The sequence below is a fragment of the Cucumis melo genome, chromosome 4 (assembly GCF_025177605.1).
Source record: "Cucumis melo cultivar AY chromosome 4, USDA_Cmelo_AY_1.0, whole genome shotgun sequence".
Classification (NCBI taxonomy): Eukaryota; Viridiplantae; Streptophyta; class Magnoliopsida; order Cucurbitales; family Cucurbitaceae; genus Cucumis; species Cucumis melo.
Genome location: NC_066860.1, coordinates 16,108,836 through 16,127,084, shown reverse-complemented (window position 1 = coordinate 16,127,084; position 18,249 = coordinate 16,108,836). Strand labels below are relative to the sequence as shown.

Sequence of the window (18,249 nt, the reverse complement as noted above, 5' to 3'; positions counted from 1 at the left end):
TATCGGAGTAGAGTAGGAAATTTCAAAAGCCAAGAAAACCCTTTTTTTTTTTTACTTCAATGTCATTCTAAGTAGAAGAGAAAGGGAAGGGAACGAGGATAAGAAATTTAATGAATGACATTTTTGTCAATTCACTCCTAAATTATCCTAAAACTTTCATTTTCAAAAACCATCCCAAAAATCTTTTAACCCTCCTTTTTTAACCTTTTTTTGTTATTTTTTACAAAAATGAACTTATTTGTCGTTAAGTTTTCAAAGTATACCATTTTATTTCCCATTTTTTTGAAAAATAGGTTTATAAAGTCTAAAAAATATTTCTCGTTTGATTTTTTTAAAAACAATTTTATGATATTTAAAATTAGAGAAAAAATAGTTTAAAAAAGAACAACACTTTTAGAAGTTATTCATCTAATATTATATAAATTTTTATTTAAAGTACAATATTATATAAGTATTTCAGTGTTTAGCTTTTATTCAATTTTCACAAATTAATTGATTAATTTTTATAAAAACCTAGGCAAAAATCTTCATAATCTCATTCAAGTTTTTTCTTTTTACCAATTTCATATTAATATTGAAACACTCATCAATAATTTTGAGAAGTAATTGGATGAAATTGATAGAGTCAATGGGAAAATTGAACTTTTATTATTGCAGTAAAAAACTTGAATTACTTATCTATTTATATATTCTTATTTTTACTGAGATCTATTGGTTAAAGGAACAAAACAAAAGCTTTACCTTCTACCGCCCCCCGTCACAGCCACCATTGGGGTTTCTTTGAAAACCAAACTCGAGGGAGAAACTAAGGCGAGCCTCAACCTTTTCTAGGGTTCACTGCCACTCAGCTCCACCATGCATAGAATCGCCGGTTCACGACTCAGGTCGCTCAAGGTCAGTCTAATCCTTCTTTTTTGTGTTTAATTAATCTCTTTTCTGAATCGAAGAAAGGTGTTGCCGTTATAGATCTGGTTTTTGTTTTGTTTGTGTTGGCTGCTCTTTAATGTGCTCTGGACATGGTTTCTTTGTGACGATTTAAAGCTTGACCATCCCTTTTGATTCTGTATTGTTTACCTTGTTGTCGGATGCTTGGGATGAAAAATGCTTTTGTTGCTTCCACTTGGTTGTTTGGAGAGATAGGCATTCATTTTTATGTCTTTGAGAAATGATTATGTGATTGACTCGTATTGTCAATGCAGTTATGGTTGTTAGTTTTTCTTACATGAAAATGGTTCATCCATGGTTTGGATGGTGTATGGGATTGGAAGACTTTCTTTTGTCCTATTTTAAACTAGATTTATGCCTTGAAATTTCATTTCCTGCATTGTGTTATCTCTCATAAACGTATATCAGAAAAAGTTATTCACAGTTTCTTATTTTTTGAATTAGAACCATGCGGCCAATTTGGGGGCCTCTAGGTTTGCAACATCCAGTGCAGTTGCTACGAGACCAACGTCTGGAGGGTTTTTTAGCTGGCTCACTGGAGAACGTTCAAGCTCTCTTCCTCCCATGGAAATACCTCTATCTGGCATTAACCTCCCACCACCATTGCCTGATCACGTTGAACCAAGCAAAACCAAGATTACAACTCTTCCTAATGGTGTCAGAATAGCTTCAGAAACTTCTTCGGTATGTGTGGGTGTGAAACTTATTGTTTATCTTGGCTCTTCTTGTTTTAATTTGTATAGTTAACATGTTTATTTCCTTGTTTATCATACTGACAAGTTTTAGACCGGTTGGCTAACCAGAACCCTGCAGCCTCTATTGGGATATATCTTGATTGTGGTTCCATATATGAGACCCCATTGTCTTCTGGAGCATCACATTTGTTGGAAAGGTTGGCCTTCAAGAGTACAACGAACCGAAGCCATTTGCGCATTGTTAGGGAAGTAGAAGCTATTGGTGGCAACACAGGTGCCTCCGCCTCCCGGGAACAAATGGGATACACTTTTGATGCTCTAAAGACATATGTTCCAGAAATGGTGGAACTGCTAGTAGATTGTGTCAGGAATCCTGTATTTTTGGATTGGGAAATCAATGAAGAGGTAATTAGTCATCTAGCCACTAGTTTGGAAGTATATCCATGTGATAAGTGATAACTGTGTGAGAAAATGGTAGTTTTGGACTTCTGTATCCAATGCTGATGTGTTGATTATGTGTTTATACAGCTGCAAAAGCTAAAAGCAGAAATTGGGGAACTTGCAAATAACCCACAGGGCTTACTCCTCGAGGCAGTTCATTCTGCTGGGTATTCTGGTGCACTTGCAAATCCTCTTGTGGCTCCAGAGTTTGCATTAAGCAGATTGGATGGCACCATCTTGGAGGAATTTATTGCTGTGAGATCTTGCATTCTTTTCCAATGTTCTCGTTGTTTCCTTTCTTTTTCTTTTGGTTCTTCATGGATGAAGGCCATGGGTCCAACCTTTTTTTTCCTTCATACATGATATATCTTCTTGGCCCCCCCCCCCCCCCCCCCCCCCATATGAGGTAATTTCATGTGGTTGTTCCCTTTTCTGTTTTTTAGTATTTTGATTTTCACTTTTGGATTTCAGGAGAACTATACTGCTCCTAGAATGGTGCTTGCAGCATCAGGGGTTGATCATGAGGAGCTTTTATCCATTGCAGAACCTCTTCTATCTGACCTACCCAAAGTACCTGGTGTGAAAGTGCCAGAATCTGCTTATGTTGGAGGGGATTATCGTCGTCAAGCTGATTGTGGGGTGTGTAACTATAAATGTATTCTAATTACTTTTTCATAATAACACTCCAGACCATGATCCAAACCTCAAACGAGGTAGAATGGATGTGACTTAGATGATTTTTATACTCGAACCCTTCTAAATTTCTAACTATTTTGACAACAACATACGGGAGGAAAGAAAAGTGAATTATCAAAGAATTGAATATTACTTGGCTGAGACAGGTAATTTGACCTTTGGTTCCTGTGAATGGCTGAGGGGATTGTAAACTTGGTTTCATATCATAAAAAGAGAAAAATGATGAACTTGTTCATTATACTATGATCTCAGTCACAGATATACTGTTTTCTATTGCTTCATTTTCGTATATTCACATAGGCTTTTTATTTGAGCAGAGCACACATGTTGCCCTGGCGTTTGAGGTTCCTGGTGGCTGGCATAAGGAGAAAGATGCCATTGTTTTGACGGTTCTTCAGGTGCCTCATTTTATTAACATTTTATTGTAAAGATGATGTCCTATTATACGAAAACAACTTCATCAAATTGTCTTGTTGGAATGTTTTAAAAATGGAGAATAGAAAACATGTTCAAGTAATCTCATTACAGGGGTAAAAAGACATGGCCAAAAATTCATTCTTTAATGAATACTATTAAAGTCTCTCAGTCCTGCAGATGCTTATGGGAGGTGGTGGTTCATTTTCTGCTGGGGGCCCTGGTAAAGGCATGCACTCGAGGTTATGTAAGTATTAAATTGGTTCTATGTTTTAGCATTTGATTAACATTTTCTTCACCTTTTTATCTGTGGCCTGTTCTTTAATCTCTTCCATTTGTTATCTGCTTTACATGTGGTTAAATCTTTTCATTTGCTTTGGATTTGAAACAGATCTTCGAGTATTGAATGAGTACCAGCAGATTCAATCTTTTTCTGCATTTAACAGCATCTTCAATAACACTGGACTGTTTGGAATTTATGCTTGCACCGTAAGGCACAATCCAACTGTTTGATTTTTTATATGGTTAATTTACTAATCCTTCATCATATGAATATAGCTGCAAAATTATGTGCAGCATTACAGTCTGATTTTAGTTTGTCTTGCTTTAGTTTATTTTTATGTACTTATCAATCATAATCTCAATTACTAATGTGTAATCTTTGGGTCCAGGGTTCTAACTTTGTAGCCAAAGCAGTTGATATTGCTGCATCGGAACTAATCTCAATTGCAACTCCTGGACAAGGTTTGGTGATTTTTGTTTATTATTTTTGTAATTTCTCTGGTTAATGTGTATTGCTCTCTTTTCGTTGCAGTTTCGCAGGTTCAGCTTAACCGTGCCAAAGAGTCAACAAAATCTGCAGTTTTGATGAATCTAGAATCCAGGGTAATCTCTATCTTCTTTTCTCTCATGCACACCATATGCCTTTTATCAGACCCGATTGTTGTGGTTGTTTTCACCTTTATGGTGACGTGTGAACTGAAAGCAGACCCTTCCCTTTTGAAAAAGGAAAAGTGAAGAAAGAAAGAAACAACAGCAAGCTGACATTTCATTATCTTGCAGATGATAGTGTCCGAGGATATTGGGAGGCAGATTTTGACATATGGAGAGAGGTATCTTTTGTGATCAAAACTTAGCTTCCATCTGAAACAATTGCACAATTACTTCTTCCTCCAATTTTCTTTTACTCCATGAGCCTTGTCCTTGTCTTTGCATTATGTTTATGGGTGATGTTTTTAAAATATTCCAGGAAACCTGTTGAGCACTTCTTAAAGGCAGTAGACTCAATCACTTTGAACGATATTACTAACATTGCCCAGAAAGTTATATCTTCTCCTTTAACAATGGCATCATATGGAGACGGTAATCTTCTCACTTGTGACTCAAACTAACAAATCTTGATGTAATTACTATATCTTTTATAAAGATTAACATCTTGAATCTTCATGGTTGGCGTTGCAGTTATTAACGTGCCGACCTACGAGTCTGTTAACAGCCTGTTTCACAGAAAATGAAATACGTGTGCATTTTGAAGCTCACCATTTCTGATACTGTCTGTTTATGTTGTTCTTCGCCCTGGAAGCAGTTTCAACTTTGCCCTCGCCTTTCACAATAAATTTTTCGAATGAAAGTTTTCAGATGATGTAAAATTATCTGTTTGTCTCCAATTCATTGAGTTTTGCTCCCTGTGAATTGTGGAGGAGTTTTTGCCCTATTTATTTGAATATTAACCCGGCCATTTTTTTTTCTCCTTCTGGCGGTATTAATATTTTCAAAGCCAACTTAAAACTGTCTAAAAAATGTTAAATTCATAGGTCTTTTCTCTAAATCTTCAAGCTTGAATTTCAAGCAATATATCCGTTGGTTGTTATATTGTTCTTTTTTCTTGATGCCCTTAATAGTAAAATAAATTAGCTAAATTTGTATGAACAGGAATAAATCAATGGTTATGTGGCAACTAACGCATAACTTTTTAGTACATTAATGCATTGTTGCATGATTGGTTTTTTAGCTTTTCGTTTGAGTCCCACACTGATTTAATATAATTCAATCAATTCTGATTGAAGAATTGATATTGTTTTATTAACAAACACCTTCGGCCTCTATATTTTCTTTTTATTGAAGGTAGTTCAAGTTCAAAATACTATAATGATTTGTAGTTTTTCAATCAGATTTAAATGATTTTTCTATGCTGGTAGATTGCAAAAAACAAAAATGTATACAAATAATTTAAACAGTATTGGCTATGCTTGTTTTTAAAATTGATTTTTTTTTTAAATAAAAAAAAGAGAACAAGTAATCGTTTTTAATTTCATAATCAAGCACAATTTTTGAATTTTAAAATTTTATATCGGTATCTAAATTTGTAACAATTTAAAATAATATAAATGTTTGTATCGAAAACTTTATGAAAATTGATGAAAGTTGTAATTTGTTAATGAAACTTCGATATACTATAATTGACTATTTATAATCACCATTTTTATTAAGTAAGACAGCGTTGAGATGTATATTGTGAAATATATGTGTAAATATCAATGGAGTAGTATAAATCTTTAAAAAGTCGACAAAATAAGGTCAAATTCAAAACTATATAGTTGGAATTATACTCTTACAACTTTGAAAATAAAAAATTGAGTTATCAAACTTATCTAGAAATTTAAAATTGGAACATCAAATTTTGGTCTAATTTTTGCAATTATTGTAAAGTTTGAAGGGTTTAATTTTAACATTTTTAGAGTCAAATTGTTATTGTCAAAAGTTTAGAAAGGTAATTACAACTACCATCCTAATTTATGAGTGACGTGGTAGTTGTAATTTGTCAAAAAAAAAAAAAAATATCAAATGTTGTAATTAAAAATGAACAAAAGTGAGAAATCATACCATTAAACTATGTTAAGAATGAGCAAAGAAGAACCATTTATCTTAAGGAAAAAAATGATAACATTAAACATAACACAACATAATGAAGAAGAAAAGTCTACAAAGTAAATAGTGCTTGAAAGAAACAATTAAAAAAAAAACTCATAAAATATTTAAATAAAAAAAAGGTGGTTCCTTGAAAATAAAATTTTTTGTTGGATTAAAGAAAAAAAAAAAGAACTTTTCTTACATTTTCTTTGAGTTAGCATAGCTAAAAAGAACTGAAAACTTGAAATTTCAATGAAAATATCCAATTTCGAAAATCCTCATCTGTGAAGATTTGGAGTCATTAAAAATCTCAAAATGTGAAAGTAGAGTAGAATTGTTATATTTGTTTGTTAAAGAAAGGAAATTGGAAAGTAATAAGGGGGGAGGACCTAATTTTAATTTTGAATGATTAAGATTGGACTACACAAAAATGAAAAGAATGTTAATAAAAGCAACTTTTTATGCACTAAAAAGAAAGTAGGGGCCCAGATAAAGCCAGCTAAGAGCATCAGACGGTCATGATAGATACCACACTTACTACACAAAACAATGATTGGGGATACAGCGAATCGCACACCCATTTGGCATCTGCCACGTTTCATTACGGTCCCACCACTCCGAACGAGTCTTGTGGATTAAACCCCCACAGGCACATACATGAACGCCACTCCTTCCATTTCATCCAAATCAACGCTCCTAAATACATCACAAATACAAAACGACCACCAACATTCAATCGTACCCGTCCGCTCCTACCGCGGGCCCCCCACTCAAACAACACTATTTATACCCCCCCTCTTCTTCTTCTTCTTCTTATTCTTCCAAGTCTGAGAACCAATCAACTCACAACCAAAACATAGAAACGGAAATTACAGACTCAACTTTTTTGTTCATTCATTAACTCGGTTCATATTGAAAATGTCTTGGCAATCTTACATTGACGATCAGTTGATGTATGAGGTTGATGGCCAACATCTCAAAGCCGCTGCTATAATCGGTAACGACGGTTCTGTTTGGGCTCAGAGCTCCGGTTTCCCTCAGGTTTTCTTTTTCTCTTTTCTCTCTCTTTTGTTTTTTTTCTATAATTCCGTGTTTCTGATTACTATAAGCTATATTCTTGTTTTCTTTTCTTCTACCTTCTGGTTATTGTCGACGTTATGATCGATTCGGCGCTCCGTCGTCATTTTCTGTTTCGGGTATAATGAGCGATGCATTTCGTGAAAATCGAGTATCTACTCCACTTGTTATTATGATCTTGATGAGATCTGGGAATTTTGCCTTTTCATTTTTTAAAAACACTTTCGACTGCTTTGTTGAGCTGATTCTAGATTGTTTCTGCTGTAATGTGTATATTGTATATTGACATGAGCTGAGCATGAGCGTGGATCGGGATATGAGTTGATTGCTAAGATAATGTCTGTAAACCGGAATTTGAGGGAGTTGTGTTTCCAATGCATTTCGTTGTGATGTTAGATTGTTTTTATTGTTTTGTTGTTGTATAACGTAAACGAGCTTTCAGAGCTCCTGTAGGTTTAGTATAGCTGTGGAATTTGATCCCCTCAACTTCATGCTCTTAATATAACCGAAATAATACCAATATCAATACTGTAATCTAGTTCCACTGCACCTAGGTTCAAATCCCACCCTATTAACAAAATTTTTAGATTCATCGCGGCATGAGCGTGCATCGGAAAGTGGTTTGATCGTTAAGAAATTGTCTGTCAACACGAATTTGAGGAATTCTGTTCCGAATAAATTTAGTTGTATTGGGATTAGAAACTTTGAATGGGCGATTGTTAACTATTCATGTTGTTCAAGCACACTTTTCAATGCAATTGTGTTGGCTGATAGTAGTTTCTGGATGAATAATTATTTTATCTTCCTTTGTCATTTTAGTACAAGCCAGAAGAGATTTCTGCCATTATGAAGGATTTTGATGAGCCTGGATCTCTTGCCCCGACTGGGTTGCACCTAGGTGGATCAAAGTACATGGTTATTCAGGGAGAATCTGGAGCTGTTATCCGTGGAAAGAAGGTATGATTTGGTACCAGTGATATCTTGCTGTGATTCTCATCTTATGATAATCCATAATCCATCATCCATCATCAATTGTTTGCTCATTCTATTTTATGGATAATCTAATACAGATTTGGTTATTCTATGATTATAAAGAACAGTGAATGCATATTCCTATCATTAAGCTATTTTTTTCCCCTCACTAAAAGATGTTGGATGAAAATTGTTAATCCGACTTTGGCTAGTTGAGCCATCACTAATGCGTTCTTCTCTACGAATCAAATCTAAAGAAGAGACCAAAACTTGTGGGGAAGATCATTTTCTTCACTTTAACTCTAATCTGGGACTTTAAGTTTCAAAAACATGCATGCTTACACAGTATTGCCTATTTATGTCAAAGTTTCACTTTCTCCATTGTTGTTATTCTAAGATTCTACATTTTTCTTATTGGATCATTAATAACCCACTATCCAATCCAACTCGGTTCCTCAAATTTAATTTCCAATTAACATACAATCTTGGACATTGGACTTTGCATCAAGCACTAAAATTCAGCTGTTCATAAGAAATGCAGTACAGTTTCTGATGGTTCTTAAAAAATTCACCTGATGACAGGGCACTTCTGGGATAACTGTAAAGAAAACAACCCAAGCACTGATTTTTGGTTTATATGATGAACCCATGACTCCAGGACAGTGCAACGTGATTGTTGAGAAGTTGGGAGATTACCTGATTGATCAAGGCCTCTAAGTTCTTCTTCTATTCTATACATAATTGGGATTTTGAACTGGTGTCCTGCTTTTATGGCTGTGAACTGTTTCCTTAGAGAAAATAACAGTGTGAAGAATCAGGATGAAAAAGCAAGAGTGTGGTGATTTTGGTCGATGATTTCTACCCATTCTATGTATTCTTGGCTTCTTTTTTTCCCCTTCTTTTTGTGTATTTATGAATACACGGCTTCAAATATGAATTTATGAAAGCATTACACGTATGAGATTGTACTTATATATTGTTATTTTGGTTTTTAATATAAGTATTAAAAAGTTGTGATGAGTACATTTGTAGTTGAGTAATGAGTAGCCTTAATCATAAAGGAGGTATCTTGGAAAGGAAAATCATGGAACATAAGCCTCACTACTATTTATTTAAAGAGAAACAACATTTTGTTCGGTTGATCCACTGAAATTTTCTAAAAGAATTTTCTTTTTATTGACTTTTTTTTTTCCCTTTAATTGCCTATCTAACTTTTCATTTTTGTCTTTTGAGATCATAACATGTAAGTTTTTATAATTGGCAATTAATGAGTTGGGGTTTTGGAAATAGAATCAATTATGACATCAATCAACCAAGAAGAAAAATACTTTCAAGGGGATTGTCAAAAATAGTAATTTGACAAAATATATATAACATAAATCAAAATTTCAAATTCTATCGAATAATAAACTTTGATAAATACCGAATATGTTTTTAGAAATTGTATATATTTTAGTTTATTTTGTTATATCTGAAAATGACCATATATTAATTATATGATATAAATAATTGTTAACAATTTTTTATGCTAAAATATTTTTATGCTCATTGTTTAGTTAAAAATTTATACTCTACGTAAATTGTTGAAAAAAATAGGCGGTTGTGTTGGTAAATTTTTTGTTTCTATTTTTGAAAGAAATTTTGTTGTACTTCAAAAAAGTAATAACAAAAAAGGAAACAGAGAATTAGAAATTTGAATTCAATTTACCCTTTAGTTGGGAAGTGCCTTGGGGTTGGGGTTGGGGTTGGGGTTGGGGTTGGGGTTCATAATTCAACTATTTATGATTACAAGTTTGGACTTTGTGCGTAACCTCTTTTATATCTTCTTCCTTGCATCCTTAGCTTTGCCCAATGCCATTTATATTTTTGCATTACCCATAACAAATTCTATCCCATATTTTAGGATCATTGGCTTTTGTGGTTCAACTGATTCATCTTTTATTGAAAATTTTAAATTAGCTTTCATTTAGAAGATGCTACATTGATAGTATGTAAAATTTTTTTACTACTTTTTACTATTTGGTTAAATAATAATTATCGATTACAAAAAGAAAATTTACTTTTTAAATCAATAAATCTTGTTATTGTAGCCCCATTTGGTGACCTTCCCTTTTGTGAAGATACGACATGATTTTCTATCAATTTTTTAATCATGATTTTTATTTTTTTTACTACAAGTTACAAGTTTGAATTCTTAACCAAATTATAAAAGTAAAATGTTTTAAAAACTTATCTTTTTTTTAGAAAACTTAGAATGAGTTTGGATTGATTTCTAAAGTGTTTAATTTTTTAAATAATTCATTTTAAGATAAATTGAGATGCTTGATTTAAAATAATTTTTTAAAAAAGAGATTATGAAATAAATTATTACAAAGAAAACATATTCAATCAAATTTTTGAATATATATTTATTTGGTGTTTAACGAAAAATTCCTTCCAAATATCTATTCTTCTTCTTCTTTTGTTCTTTTTAGTATCTATTTTTCACCCCGTCATTCTTTTTGTTTCTTTTAAATATTTTGAATATCTTTTAATGTATGTTCGTATACATACAAAAATAGGGATTTGCAAATGCTTCTCTCTCAGTCAAATCTTTAGAAATATATATCTCAAATAATTAAATATGTATACAAATATTTCTAAATTGTATCTTAAAACACAAAACATGTATCCTAAATTGCCTAAATTGATTTCATCTTAACATTTGTGAAAGAAGTCATGAGAACATTAACAAAGAACATGATCATTCGGTTCGTAAAACGAAGATGAATGAAGAATATGATCGAATTACACATCTTCTTGTCTAGTTGATGTTATATTGTCTAGAAAAAATTATTTGTCTTATTTATATTTTGTTGTTGGAAATCAATTTTTTTTATTTATGGTTATGTATTTACATTTTAAGATGTTTGTGTTTTTAAAATTGAATTTTCCAAAAAAGTTAATAAAAAAAATAAAATTAATGTTTAGTTTTAAGTAAATTTCAAGATAACGTGCGATTAATTTTAAAATATATTTCTAAAAAAAAGATTCAGAATGTGTGTGTTTGTTTATGAAATTGATTCATAAAGTTTACTAATCTTTTATGATAATTTGATCTAAGCATAAACATTGTTAGTATAAGACAAATCAAACACAATTTTTCATATAAACATTTATAAAAAAGTCAAACCAAACATGTAAGTGTTTAGATGTTAAACTCATTTTATAATTTTTTTTAAATGTTTCTTAAATAAACATTTTTTTAAATAGGCAATCCAAACAGATCCTTAGTTTTATTAAAAAGAAAATTATTTTGAATGAAAATTTTATAAAATATTTTTAAAAAAATACTACAAAATATCACAATCTAGTCAGATAAAAATAGTAGTAACTATCACAATCGTAGTAACTATCACAATCCATTGTAGATAAATTGTGATATTTTGTAAATATTTTAATTTATTTTACTATATTTATATTTAAAAACGTTTCTATTTTAAAAACTAAATAAAAAATAAGAAATTTAGTTAACAGCGGAAGAGATGCCATAGAGGTAATTATAAAAAGATCTGCTTTATCATAGTCACTTTTAGGATTGACTTCTTAGGAAAAAAAAAAGAATGTAACTCATGGCTGAGTAGAAATTTCGACCAATTAAAAAAATTAATTTAAATTAATGATTGATAAATTTGATATCAATTACAAACCCATCAAGTGTCCTCAAATTAGAATCAAAGACATGAAATTTGACAAATTCAAAGATGTCATTTGTCTAAACATGGGCCCGACAATCTCATCTAGAGGTGTTTAGATAACTGAAACAACCCGAACTATCCAACCAAAGTTGTAAGGGTTGGCTTGGATTGAATATTTTTTTATAGATTGGGTTGGGTTCAAGTTACATTTTTTAAATTTGAGTTGAACCAACCACTACAAGAGAAGGGGGACTCCCGACGCACAACGACATCAGAACAAGCTAAAGAAACGTCGAGATATCTTTTTCCGACATCATTTACAGCGTTGAATCGCACGTCGAAAGAAACACGTCGGGAATACCTCTCCCGACATCCCTTATGTCGACGCCTGGCATTGCATCGGGAATACCCTCTCCAGGCGTCTATTATGCTGACGCTTATCATTGTGTCGGGAATTTCGTCTCCCAACGTTTCCTTATCTGACGTCGAACACGCGTTGGGAGAACTATCCCGACCTGTCGTGCATCCTATTCCCGACGTTATGTTGTGTCGAGAAGTCCTTTTTATATGTTTTTTTTAATATGTAATTTTAATTTTTTTTCTATTTTTTTGCTTAAACAAGTTCTTTATTTTTGTGAAATAATGACATTCGTTTTGGATTAAATTCAAGCAAATTCAATATAGATTAATAAATTACGAAATACGAACACAAATTAAAAAAAAAAGATTTGATATTCGTAATATTCATAATTCAAAAAACATAATAGCATTAATAATGAAAAAAATCTAGTATTCATAATACAAAAAAGTGCAAACAAATTCATACGTCTCCTAACGAGGCTAGTACGCGCCATTTTACATTGCGGGTCTTACAATGATACAAAAGTAACTAAGTTTGGTACATATATCCATAACATCACTGTATACTATCATTGCAAAAACTTAAGAATAATGGAAACATATATACGTACCGCAAAACTAAGGATCATGTGGTGGTTCTTGTTGTGCTCGAGTCATGTCCTGTATCAGCTTTCGCATTTATTCCATTTCTGAAGCTAACGATTGGAAATTTCTATCTTGTTATTCAATCTATTCCAAAGCTTGTATTTGAATCTCTCTTTTTGTGCCCGACTGAGAACATGATGTCGTGGAACTGCTCACCCTTGTCGTCTTGCGGGCCTTCGACTTGGATTTCTAACCAAGGCCTTCTGAGTAGCCTGATCGTCTACCCAACACCTGATCGCATATCTCATCCCTAGAGTATAGCTGACTACCCTCTGGGTAGGCTGGGGCTAGAGTTCCAGCATTTAATTCTGCAACAAATTTAAAAACTAAGTTAGGTGATGCAAAAATATATAATGAAAGAGGATAATTAATAAGGGCAAAAGAGTTGGCTCGATAACTTACATGCACATCATCTATAGCCTGCAACATGAACGTTTCGACTCGAACGTGTGTTTCTCGAAATAACTCCACACGGTCCACCGACTTCCCTTTTTTCTCAGCGAGCTCGTGCTATCTTTGTAGAAACGACTTTGACCTGCTGCTATAATTGGAAGGTTGCTTCTATCTAGCAGCCTTGTTCGTCTGTGATTGCTCCTGCATGAAAACAATTATATTGTTTATTTGTTATACATATTAAAAGTTGAAATCATAATTAAGCATGACAAATACCTAAAATGCACGACTCATGCAGTGGTCGTAGAGGAAGTGCCAATCCTCATGACGTCCAACCAATACATTTGGTGGGTTAGCACGAGCCTCATCGGGTTCGCTGTACTTTCTGAAGTGTCTGTGACAATCGTCCCGAAACTCTTTAAAGGTGGTGAGCATCTGATGCTCAACAAACCTATTTATTGCTCAATCATTTAAATCAAGCAAAAAAAACCGCTATACATTACAAAAATAACACATTAGATTGGTTAACTTAGATATATTTCAATTTAAATCATAAATATGTAGTGGACTTAATTACCTGAAGGTCGCCCTTGATGACCTCAATGTATTCTCTGCCAACGTCCGCCCACTAAAGGCAACGAACGAGAAATGTCTTCTGCACGCACACACCTATCACCTGGCTGAAGCGAACGACGTGTGGGGAAATAAGCTTCTCTGCTTTAGGGGCGATCGTTATCGAAATGTGCCCATTGACTGCAACGTGGCGCTCCCACTCTAAGAGTTTAGACTGCGCACGTCTCTTAGGAGTCGAAGTCGCAGGTGGTTGAGAAGACGACCCTGCTCAATAAATTATAATAACATATAATGTTAGAGAAAAAAAACATGAAATGATCCTAAGTTAAAATGAAGGAAATTCTTAGACCCACCCGCATTATCGCCCATGGACGATGACCCTCCTGCAGGGTTATTTAAATCGTCCTCAAACTCGAGGAACATAACGTCCGTCTCCAAAAAATTATTACGTGCGTATGACATAATGCCTATGGACATAGAAAACAAATATTCAATAAGCAAATATGAACACATAGCTATAATCAAATATATAAAATACATAAATATGTGGGTACGTAGGTTGTCACTATAATTCGTCGTCGTCATTTGCATGTGACAAGTGTTCATCCACATCGTCGATGAAGTCGTCAGTGACATGATGCACAATCGGTCTTTCAACGATTGTGGGATCAACGTCAGTCCTGCACAGAGTGTCATCCTCAATGTGGTCATCCACTCGGTGGCTTATAACGATTTATAGTACACTAATGTGGTAGTTCTCAACATCATCCACTTCTGGCACGTCCCATATACGCTTATTTTGCACGACTTGCATAACTTTTTAATTGCTACCATTTTTTGGATCATCTATGTAAAAAACTTGATGTGTTTGAGTCATAAAAATTATAGGTTCCTCCACGTACCAAAAACGGGACGTGTTGACAGATTTATACCCTAGTTCAACGTGTGTTATTTGACTTTTATTTAAGTTGGTGTCATACCACCGACACTTAAATAGGCATACATTTCTTTCCAAATGATATTCTACGTGCAACACTTCGTCCAGAACACCGTATAAATTATTGTCACCACTTCCACCCCATACTGTACGAGGTACTCATTTGACCAAATGGGTTAAGCCCATCTGAAGCCAAGCCCAATCGCACGTTCTGTGAATCAGAAGCAAAATCAGGATATTCAGAATCAAAGTGCTTTCACCCCTCTGCATCAGCTGGATGTCTCAACACATCATCTGTTTCAACACATTTATCCCTATGCCATCTTATGTCAGCAGACCCTTCCTATGATACAAACAAACGTTGTAATCTCGATACCAAAAGAAAGTGGTGCAATACCTTATGCGGAATTTTTTTTCCTCTATTATGATTAACCTTGTACCTACCGTCACCACATGTAGGACAATGTTGCGAATCAGCAAACTCTTTCCAATACAATATACAGTCATACTTGCATGCGTGAATAGTCTCGTATCCCAAGCCCAAGTCACGAAGTTTTCGTTTTGCTTCATAAAATGAACTAGGGATAGTAGTATTACACATTGGAAACGCTGCTCTTAAGACTTCTAACAACATGTCGAATGACTTGTTACTCCAACCATTTAGAACCTTCACATACATCAACTTAACCAAAAAATTCAATGACGAAAATTCAGAACAATCGGGGTACAACTCATTACGTGCTTCATTCAATAATTTTTGAAATATGTTTGTTCTATCTTCATATATATCTACCCCAATATTATTGAAATATGTTTTTTCTATCTTCATATATATCTACCTCAATATTCATCGACATTTCATCTTCCAAACGACGTTTCTCTGTTTCCTCTTCTTGTTCAATCGGGGCTTGTAAATTATTTAACATACTAAACATATCATCTTCTTCATTAAATTGCCTACTACTAGTTCCTTCGTTAAAAGGATTACTACTAGTTCCTTCCTTAAAGTTTTCTGTACCTTTAAAGCTTAATGACTCTCCATGATACACTCATTCTGTGTAGTAGGGGGATATTCCAATAGTCAGTAGATGTTGTTCCTCACCCTCTAATGAGCTCCAATTTAAATTCAAACATCTCTTGCATGGACACCTTAATCGTCCGTAGGCATGAACGTAAAACTTTGCAAATTCTAAAAATTGGGTCACTCCCAGTCTATAATCAAGGGAGAACTTATTTCTAATTTTCATCCAACCCTTGTCCATCGTTTAAGTCCCTAAAACATAAATAGGTTTGATTAGAAACATATCTCTCTCACACTCTCACATCCATATCTTACTCCCTTGAATTTTCACTATTTTTCAGTAATATACAATTTCTCAATTTTTTCACTAGAACTAACTTCAAACGACAGACAGACGCTACCATAACTACCAGATAGCCAACACAATCTAATTATTAACAACAAAATACTTCAAAATCTTTGCATCCTATCCACCCCTTCCAACAATGCTACCTTTCAAGCTATCCTACTACCACCCTTTGAAACCATCCCAAACATAAACAAATTCAAAACAAACAAAACTATCATAACTGCAAGATAGTCATCCCAAATAAAAACAAATTCAAAACAGAAAAGGCTACCATAACTGTAGGATAGCCATCTTAAATCAACAACAAAGTTATTCAATACAAACAGGCAACCATAATTGCAGGATAGCCAAAACAAATTTTAACACATATTACATTTTCAATTCAAAACATAGACGCCCCTTCAAATTTGAATGCAACCATAACACCTCCCTCTTCATTCAAATTTGAATTCAATCATAACCCCCCCCCCCCCTTCAAATTTCAATTCAACATTACACACATTCTATACAAAAATACATTTAATAATAAAAAATCTATTCCAAAACAAAATTCTAAAACAATTTTTTTAAAAAAGACCTTAAAGTATCTACCATAAACCTAAAAATTAACTTATTTAAACTTACCTATATGGTGGTAGACGACGACAATGCAAGGAGGCGACACAAAGCAATAACCTCTTCTCCCTTTATTTTCTCTCTTCCTTCACTTTCTTTTCTTTATTCATTTCAGTTATGTTTAATACAAAACTAAAATGAATTTATAGGGGATCTCCCGATGCAACACGAAAATGTCGGGAGATCCTATACATGACGTCAGGAACACGCGGGGTTTTGCTTGATGCGTTGGAAATTACAGGTTACTCTGGACGCACTACGCATGGCATCGGGAATACATGCCGCATATAATTAATGTGGCCTTATTTCCGATGACTTTTTCTCGATGCGCATTACACGCGTCGGGATAACCTGCCTTTTCTAACACCATTTTCGACGCTAAACCTAATGCGTCGGGAATAGCTTTTTCTCCCAACGTCTTACACTTTGCATCGGGAGAGCCTATTATTCTCGACGTCGTTTGTGTCGACGTCTTTGGCTGCGTCGGGAGAACCTCGATTTCTTGTAGTGAACCTAGTTCGAATTTCTAATATTATTAAAAAAATTTATTACAGGTCGTAAATATTATAATTCATACAGATTATTATGAAGTTTATAATAAATATGTTGAATGTTGATATTTAACATTGGAGTTTCATTTCAATTTTATGAAATTTTAGTTATTAAAATATATTGTAGACAAATTTAAAGTATTTTAAGTTAATAAATAATATACTTTTAAAAAAGAAAAATAAAATAAATAAATAACATCAGGCAACTCAATCCGAATTTCAGTTATATTGGATTGTCAATTTGACCAAACCTAACTAAACTTATTTACAGCTAGCTCATCCAATCAAATTATATTGTATGGCGATTAACCTTAACCTAAGTCTTCTCGAGTTTATTAAAAAAAATTTGGTCAACCTTCAACAAAACTTTATTAAATAAAGATTAATTTCAGTTCAAATCCAAAAGTTAGCCCAAACCCATATGTAAACTAGATTATATACTTACATAGTTCTTCTGTAAATTATTTGTTAAAAAAAAAAAAGGAGATCATGGAGTCATATATTCAATTAAAGATAATTCAAAGAATTTCAACATTAAGTTTAAAAGATTTAAAGACCAAAAGTTTTCAACAAAGGGATCGGAATTTGAAAGATTAAAAAACCAGAATACTTAGAATACTCCAATAAAGTCACCCTACAAACAAATGTCTCTTAATCAACAAATTGAACATTTCTTTTTCAAAAAATAGATTGTCTCTTCCTCAAAAAAAATTGAATATTTCTTCTTCAACCACTTGATCTTCTCTTCAACGAAGCAAATCAAAGACTATTATCTCATGTTTAAGAACAAACTCATCAACCGTTGAATAATTATCTTGAATTATCAAGAAGTTTCTTGAAAACAAATTTTTGGACCATTTGATCTCACACTTTCTCCAGGAATAATTTATAGTCATTGGATCATTCACATCTTTCTGGAATATTTGGAGCCATTAGATCATATACATATATCAAGTACAAATTAGAGCCATTGGATTT

General features: G+C 33.3%; 2 protein-coding genes across 2 annotated transcripts; both read left to right on the top strand.

Moving 5' to 3' along the window:
• The first annotated feature begins 725 nt into the window (after positions 1 to 725).
• Positions 726 to 4,941, top strand: LOC103489980 (mitochondrial-processing peptidase subunit alpha-like). The gene is made up of 13 exons (XM_008449342.3): positions 726 to 894; positions 1,390 to 1,629; positions 1,749 to 2,045; positions 2,169 to 2,336; positions 2,553 to 2,720; positions 3,095 to 3,175; positions 3,372 to 3,438; positions 3,583 to 3,680; positions 3,863 to 3,935; positions 4,006 to 4,076; positions 4,254 to 4,303; positions 4,441 to 4,553; positions 4,653 to 4,941. Exons 1-13 carry the CDS (start codon positions 856 to 858, stop codon positions 4,703 to 4,705), a joined length of 1,518 nt encoding a protein of 505 aa, XP_008447564.2. The 5' UTR covers positions 726 to 855; the 3' UTR covers positions 4,706 to 4,941.
• Positions 4,942 to 6,913: 1,972 nt separating this feature from the next.
• Positions 6,914 to 9,173, top strand: LOC103489979 (profilin-like). Its single transcript, XM_008449341.3, has 3 exons — positions 6,914 to 7,142; positions 7,998 to 8,135; positions 8,733 to 9,173. The coding sequence occupies exons 1-3, from the start codon at positions 7,020 to 7,022 to the stop codon at positions 8,865 to 8,867; spliced, it is 396 nt and encodes a 131-aa protein (XP_008447563.1). The 5' UTR covers positions 6,914 to 7,019; the 3' UTR covers positions 8,868 to 9,173.
• Positions 9,174 to 18,249: the final 9,076 nt, after the last annotated feature.